This window comes from Paracoccidioides brasiliensis, assembly GCF_000150735.1.
Source record: "Paracoccidioides brasiliensis Pb18 unplaced genomic scaffold supercont2.7, whole genome shotgun sequence".
Classification (NCBI taxonomy): domain Eukaryota; kingdom Fungi; phylum Ascomycota; class Eurotiomycetes; order Onygenales; family Ajellomycetaceae; genus Paracoccidioides; species Paracoccidioides brasiliensis.
Genome location: NW_011371364.1, coordinates 900324 through 908261, shown reverse-complemented (window position 1 = coordinate 908261; position 7938 = coordinate 900324). Strand labels below are relative to the sequence as shown.

Below are 7938 nucleotides of genomic sequence, written 5' to 3'. Positions count from 1 at the left end.
CCTGACAGCCGTGTTATATTCGGTCAGTCGCTGGGTACAGCGATTGCCATCTCCCTTGCACGCCACTATACACTGCATATAATATCTGAGCATGTGCGATATAGAGGGAGCAGTGATATACAAATACAAAGCAGGTACCATTATCCCCTTTATACATGCGGAAGATGACACTGACATCCCCAGCGCACATATGGACGTTCCAACATGGCATGCAGTAAATGAGACATCTTTGTGCAGGATCACGTACGACGACTTGGAACGAGAGAGCTAGGCGCAGAATGGGGGATTGGGGGATTGGGGGATTGGGGGATTGGGGAATTCTGGATGGTTCATGGGGAGGCAGACAAGAAATGGTGTTATTCAGCAGAGGTATGGTTTGCATGACACAAGCATATCATTATCATACCATACCCAGCGGTTGGAATGGCTGCCTTGCGGACATTGTTCTGGGAGTCCACCACCCCCGCTGTTCTACCCCGTTGAGCGGTCTGTTGAGCTGAATGGATTGAATGGGACCTGGGAATGGTCAGGGATACAACTGGCTATCGACATTTATCAGCCATGTAAACAAACCTGGAGCTAGGAACGGGTCGGCCCGGCGCTAAACCTTGGCGCAGGCTTGGCAAACCTTGTTCGGCGCTGCATTTACTGTTTATCCGGGACCAACTCGTTTCAACGGACCAGAAAAAACCAAACTTCGCCCAAACAACCGGAGTCGTCATCCATTTGGCTAAACAGCAATGAAAGAGGCTTGCTGGAAAGCTGGAATTCACTGGGTTTAAGCAGAATGTTGTGTATGTGACTCACCGGACCCTTTTGGTTTGAAAGATTGCCACCACGAGGAAGATGAGCGGAGTTCGCAGAGGTCAAGCAGGCATAGCAGCCCCCCCTCTGTTGTCAAATCTTACCTTTGCGGCCAAGAGGCATTGTCTTTGATCCCGCTAGCACAGTGGAAACTGTTGAAGTTTTATGGGTGCAGCATAGATCCATTGGAGGCAGGTTTCTATTTCTAGGCAATGTCTGATCTCTGGGCTCGGCACACGTCTATGAGTTCTGAAAATATTTGGATTTCCAAACCAACCTCTCTTTCTCATTCGCTTCGCCTTTAATCGGATATGATTTCAAACTTTCCGGTAGCTACGGGATCACTCAGTGCAAACTGAATGCCTTCGCAAATGACCTCGTCCCAGCGCTTGCCCGCAGGGAGTTGATCCTGGCTAAACCTCCTGAATCCATGCGGAAGCCCCCTGAAGACGTTTACTTTCGTCGGGACTCTGATCGTGCGTCAGCAACTGAATTTTCTCTTCAACTGAAATCCGGAATAAAAAAAAGAGAAAAGGTGGAACCAAATTTATCACCTACCCATTCTCAGCCAAGAACTTCCCGTAGAAAAGTCCCTCATCCCTCAACGGATCATAGCCCGCAATCCCAAAGGTGCTGGGAGGCATTCCTTTCACCTCCTCCGCCGCCGCCAGCCCAGGACTCAACCGTCTATCCCCCACCTTCGCATCCTCCACACCCAATAAACCGGTGAAGAAATTCAGCCTAGTAAGCGGTAGTATGGGCGCATCCGCACCCTGCACATAGCTCGACACACTGGGGTCTCTAAGTTGCTTAACCTGCAGCTCGTGAAAATCCGAATGCACGAAGCAGGGTATCATCAGCACCTGGCCCCGAAGCCTTGGTCTGCTGGCTAGCCGCTTATCTGCGCCGGAGGTTTGAGCGAGGACTAGGGATCCCGTTAGCCATGCTCCTGCCGATATCCCGCCCATGACGACCTTGTCCGCTTCTCCACCGATTTCGTTGAGGTGCTCGTGGATCCAGTGGAATGCGTCTTCTGCGTCGTTCCAGGCAGTGGGGTACTTGTGTTCGGGGGTATGACGGTAATTGACATTCACGACTACAACGGGAAGGCCGGATTCTGCGAGGGATACGACGGTGCGAGAGCAGTTCGCATCCTCTGAATCCGGAGTGCCCCAGAGAAAGCCTCCCCCGTGGAGATGGATGTAGACCGGTAACGGCTGAGAGGCTGGGATGGAGGAGGGACGGAAACTCCGCGCTTCGATCGACGAGCCGTCGCGAGTTAGGATTGTGTGGTTTCGGATGGCTACTTTAGGTTTTAAACCTGTATTGGAAAGGAAGTTATAGATTATCAGCACATTCGGCAATAATGAGCCCGCCATGTCAATAATGAGCCTCCATGTCAATTTTCCACTTCAGTGTTTTAACTGACCTTCCTCAACCATGGCTTTAGCCGCCACTTCATCCCGCCCCTTATTTATGGCATGCTTTAATTGAGCTGTAGATAGACCTTCAGGTTCCGCTGGGAGTGTAGCCGCCAGTGCAATCCATTCCTTGCTTGGACCCGTGTACTGGGAGAAGTCCATCGTCCCGCGAGATATAAAAAGAAGTCAAAGCAATAGCGGATGGGTTTGCCTTTTTTTTTTTTTTTTTTTTTTTTTTTTTTTTTGGTAAAAGAGTTCGACAAGGTAACAATTCTCTTCCGCCTCACTTCTTATCAGCTATCGCGATTAACGACAGCTCTCCAAAGATCATCTGCAAATAAATGTGTTTTTAACAATTACCCCGCTGCTGAACACGTAGTTTCGTGGAGACCGTTTCATCGGCTACGACTCTGCCGAATACCGAAATGCCCCGGCCAGAATCTAAATGCCGAGTGATCTACAGCCATGATTTGATTTCCGTCTGCCGATTCCAACAAGCTCCAATATCTTCTTGTGATTATTCCCAAGTAAAGAATCCAGCAGCACTTACCTAGTGATGTCATCCCACCCCAAAAACCCACCCTCTCCAACCATGAGCGACAAAACAGTTCCCTCAGAACCGCCCTCGCGCTCTCTAGCCGGCCAGGCGGCCATCGTCACCGGCGCCGGATGCCTAGGAGACGGCATTGGCAACGGACGCGCCATATCCATCCTCCTCGCCTCCGACGGCTGCAAGGTCCTATGCCTCGACCGCAATCTCGACTGGGCGTCTAAAACGGTGCAAATGATCGCCTCGAAGCCCAATCGCGGCCAGGCAATCGCATTCCAGGGCGACGTAACGTCCGCCACTGACTGCGAGGCTGCAGTCAAGCTTGCCGTCAACACGTTCGGGCGGCTGGACATCTTGGTGAATAATGTTGGCATTGGCGGGGCGGCGGGGACGGCCGTTGAGGTTGACATGCTGGAGTGGGCGAGAGGGCTGGAGGTCAATGTATCCAGCATGGTGCTGATGAGCAAGTATGCTATTCCTGCCATGAGGAGGAATGGGGGGAGGGGGAGCATCGTGAATATGGGCAGTGTGGCGGGGTTGAAGGGGGGCACGCCGCATTTGCTGTATCCGACTGCTAAGGGTGCTGTGGTCAATATGACGAGGGCGATGGCGGCGCATCATGCTGCGGAGGGGATCAGGGTTAATTGTGTCTGTCCTGGGGTATTTTGGCACCCATCCCTCCCTCCCTGACACGCCCTTATGGATGTCGAGGAAAATTTGATACGGGGACTTATTCGCTGACTTGATGTTCCTTTCTTAATACTTTGTCTCTTTTCTTTAGATGCTGTACACCCCCATGATATATGGTGGGGGGATATCCGAGGAGGCGCGGGAGGCTAGACGCAAAAGGAGTCTACTCGGGATTGAGGGGAACGGTTGGGATGCTGCTGGTGCGGTGGTTTTCCTTGCTGGGCCTCACGCTAGATGGATAACGGGTGTTGTGCTTCCCGTCGATGCAGGGACGACTGCTGCGGTGGGGGTCGGGATGCCGAAAAGTGCTAGCATCAATGGTTAACCAATGCTTCTTCTACAGCGGGCTCATGAGGTCTTTTGACTGGTCTTCTGAAGAGGTTTCGGTTTCGGGTTGGAAGAGTGAGAGGGGGCGTTTTAAGAGGTTTATTTGATGCCCGGGGTTTGATTTCTCGCATCAGCTCAGGGGAGAAAAGCTGCTATAAAATCCGTGGATGATGTCCTTGACATAATATCCGTGGTCTCGGCTGGACGCACTGCATTGCCATTGCTTTAACTGGGGGCCCTTCTACGCCATTGATATATAACCCCACGGTTGAATGTGTCATTGTAATCGGAATAAACTCCGAAAAATACTTGAATTTTTATCTGTACAGTTTTGCAAAAAATGCGTCGGAAATACATACTTGATATTTCAAGCAACTCATCAGGGCGAAGATCATGCTATCTGGACGGGGTACATATACAAAAAGTATCCGCTCTTGGGAACCGATTTAACGCTGCATTCTGCTGCTCCTTGATTAATGGATGTCCTCGAAGCTGGGCTATCAGCCTCCGATTATTACTCGAGAGAACATGTCAACGCAGGAAACTTATTAAAATGACTACGCACGGAGTCAAAAGCTACAAATGCAGTAAAGAACAAGAAATTTCCCCAACACCCAGATGTCTGGATTTTTGTGTTAACCACCCAGCGCCAACTGCTCTGGATTGTTAATTCAACCTGAACCGCGCTTGTTTCCCTGTGGAAGGCTTGATCTAGCTCGCTTCTTCACTGGTTGTTGTTCAATTTCCTCCTCATCCCCCGTTGGTCGCTGCCGTTTCTGTGTTGGCGGTTCTTTATAGAATGTAGTGTTCAACAGACCTGGGTGCAATTTTAATCTAGACCTTACACAATAATTGAAGAGAGGGAGAGATAGTGGACAGAGGGGTAGCTAGCTCTTACGCCTATTTTCAGTTTTCAAACTCCGGCTGTCTCTCCCGGGCGATATTTTCATGGCCCAATTCTGATGCTTTCCTTTCTTCTCGTTCCCCCTTCCAACGGGATGCGACCGCCTTTCTCGACATGTGCGCTCCATATCTTGTCTTGCGCATTTGGTGAGGAGGAAGTCATCTGATTGGAGAGATGTGTCCGTCTTTTGACGTTATGGAAACTGTACGCCCGCTGACGTAAGGGGAGGCAGCTCGGTCAGTGTATTAGACATATTATCTTGGGCATCACAGGATGGAGTGGGATGTGAATTTATGATATGCTGTGCAGGTTCATGGAGAGGTGATACTCCATGCTGAGGATTCTTCGAACTGGGTGATGGTAAAGACATCTTTCTTGATTGAGAGAGTGTGAGCTCAACAGCAGACACGGTTGAACATTGCTGCTGATGGGCACGCACACTTCAGCCAGCGGCTTCAAAGGAAGGCCATGCTTGCGGGGTAGCAGAGCGTTGGCAGAGACATCACAATGTGCGGCAGGGAGGAGGGTTTCTGGCTTCTAGAGTGTGAGAGTTGAGGCATTTGCACAGGTGAGAATGGCTTGAGGTGCCGCAGCGTCCGCAGCGCCCACAGCTTGAAGTTGTTCACATGAAACGCAAGGGCCATCTGGAGAGGAGATTTTGAGTCAGAGGCGATCAGGGGAGCAGGAAGGAAAGCGGAAATTGAACCTGAGGAAAGACCGTGCGCGGGTTGAGAAAACGGTTCACAAAGTGCCAGTGATTCTGTAGAAGGCTCAGCCACCCCTTAGAGCTCCTCTCAGTGCAGAGGTTCCACTGCTTCACGGTCTCCCATCTCCCTTCAGAGAGGAAGCAGAGGGAGTGAAGGGGTGAATTCCTCTGGTCCCTGGATCTCCCCTGAGACTGCTGACATGTCCCGTGCTTGGTCAAAAAGCCATCTGAAGCCTGATAACCAGTGGCCTGCTCCAATCACATTTGGCCATTCACCACTTGCAGCCTTCACATGTCAGAGCATGCAAACCTGACACTGCCTGCCTGCCTGCCTTGGTCTGACCTGCAGGCACACACCAGCACAAATGAAATGCAGCATTTTTGCTATTGGTCCGCACAAAGAAATGTGACAATGACAGTCAGTCTTGATGACTCAAAGAGTGATGCAACCTACATCACTCAGACCCAGCAAGCACTCTGGCTAGCCCACTGGCCATCTCAATACGCTTGATCAGCCGCCGCCTACTCTGTCTCTGCATGCAATCCTACCAATGAAAGAGGCTTCAAGACAAGCAGAGTCTTTAAGAGCAGACCTTTCAAAGAGTTGAAAAAAAAAAATTGATGAAAATGAACATGAAAATAGATGAATAAAACAATCGGGAAGTAAAAAATTTCTGCTGTTTGGAATCGCTGATGATGCGGCACAGTGAAAGGCACATGTACAGAAAAACATGAGTGCCGACACCCCAGCAGCCTCAACCCCAGAGTTAAGCGAAGTAGCATCGCAAGGGGCAACATGAAGGGCTCAGAAGCCAATGAAGTTGTATCAGACAGCGGTTCAAATGACTCTGTGGGCGCATGATTAAGACAGATGAAGGCTGGATGAGACAGCACCATCCCTGCAAGGGGGAAAAGAAGAAGGGGGCAGTGCACGCGAAGCGCGAGAGGCAGGGTGAGGCAAAGAGAAAGTCAAATAAATAAGGAGGAGAGAGTGTGTGATCGTTGCGAGGGCGTGAGATGGGTTTTTATAGATCGAGCGCCGTCTGTTTTAAAGCAGTGTAAGAAGTCCACGAAGCGGCCAACGGGCCTAGCGCATGATGCGCACCAGCTGGGCGCCTCGCTAACTGGCACAAAAGAATAGATTTAAGTTAGTTAATTTATACAAATATAAATTAATAATAATTAAATTATATTTTATAATATAATAATAATATAATAAAATAAAATTAATTATTATTATAAAAGTTAAATTATTATTTATAAAATTAAAATTTTATAATTTTATATTTTATATTTATTTATTTATTATTTTTTATATTAATTTTAATTTATATATAAAAACTATTATATAAATTAGTAAATTAAAATCATTAAAAATTTTAAATATAACTTTTAATTATATAAAATTTATAAAATTTAAATAATTATAATAATTAAAATATTTATTTATAATAAAGTAAAATTTTATTAATTATTAATTAATAGTTTTATTATTAATTTTTAAATATAAAAGTTTAAATTTATTAACACAATAAATGCACATATTAATAATAATTATTTATTAAAATTAATATAAATATTTAAATATTAAAATAATATAAAATCTGACAATGTTAATTTTAACATCATTCAAATTTAATACAATTTTATTACTATTACTTATAATAAAATTCTCTGCTTTATAAAATAAATTTGATAAATCTGCTTGTTGCGTGATTCCACATCCAGTTTGAGAATTATGTTAAACCTGTTACGCATCTAATGCGATTTGATGTCTGCCTGCTTTGTTTCAGGTAACTATGTATAACTAAATTGCCAAGCGAACCGAGGCTGCACCCCATGAACAGGTAAACTCTCCTATGGCGTTATTCACATCATGTGAGGCAGATCGGGTTGATTCCAGGGCGGTGAGAGAAGGGGCCATTGATGTTATCACCCCCCGAAGGTTATGCAACTCCACCACGGAACCCGGCCTGGGCTGACTAACTAACTAGTGCTGGGGGTTGGCATTGCCCAAGGATGATATCATTCGAGGTCTCACTGGCTCCAAATATACACATGTCCATGTACCATACCGTAAAAAGACTAGGGCCCCCTGACTGACGTTTTTGGGGCGGCGAATGTTGAACTTAGCACTTGAGTAGTAGTAATATGACGGTTGCGTTGCTTGCAGTGGCTGCAGTATTACCAACAATACCGGACACCAAGGTCCGGCCGAGTCCGCGTTCGTTGGGTGCTTGATTAGGTGCTAGCGGGTAACTGGTATGTAATATGTAATAGTAACCAGGCAGGCAACTTCTCCTCATTATTATTCACCTACCTCAGCCTCATTCAACCTCATCAAACTTCCCTCCTGTCACATCAGCATAAAACTTCACTTTCCACCCTTTTCTTCCCACTCATCTCTCCTGTTGTTCCCAGTGCTCGTTGTTTCTCTTCATTTCGTGATCATTCCCAGGTTTGCTTGGTAAGACTGCGAGTTCTATATACTTTCCCAGCTTATTCTCCTATCCCCAATACCAACCCGAAGACAACT

At 47.1% G+C, this 7938-nt stretch overlaps 3 protein-coding genes across 3 annotated transcripts; 1 reads left to right on the top strand and 2 right to left on the bottom strand.

The window, feature by feature from the left end:
- Positions 1-1105: 1105 nt before the first annotated feature.
- Positions 1106-2387, bottom strand: PADG_05970 (uncharacterized protein; the record flags this gene model as incomplete). Its single annotated transcript, XM_010763191.1, has 3 exons — positions 1106-1274; positions 1363-2125; positions 2234-2387. The coding sequence occupies 3 exons, from the start codon at positions 2385-2387 to the stop codon at positions 1106-1108; spliced, it is 1086 nt and encodes a 361-aa protein (XP_010761493.1).
- A 430-nt stretch (positions 2388-2817) lies between these two features.
- PADG_05969 (uncharacterized protein) lies at positions 2818-3790 on the top strand (the record flags this gene model as incomplete). Its single annotated transcript, XM_010762981.1, has 2 exons — positions 2818-3435; positions 3557-3790. 2 exons carry the CDS (start codon positions 2818-2820, stop codon positions 3788-3790), a joined length of 852 nt encoding a protein of 283 aa, XP_010761283.1.
- Positions 3791-4463: 673 nt separating this feature from the next.
- PADG_12011 (uncharacterized protein) lies at positions 4464-4823 on the bottom strand (the record flags this gene model as incomplete). The annotated part of the gene is made up of 2 exons (XM_010763298.1): positions 4464-4582; positions 4691-4823. The coding sequence occupies 2 exons, from the start codon at positions 4821-4823 to the stop codon at positions 4464-4466; spliced, it is 252 nt and encodes an 83-aa protein (XP_010761600.1).
- Between the last annotated feature and the right edge of the window lie 3115 nt (positions 4824-7938).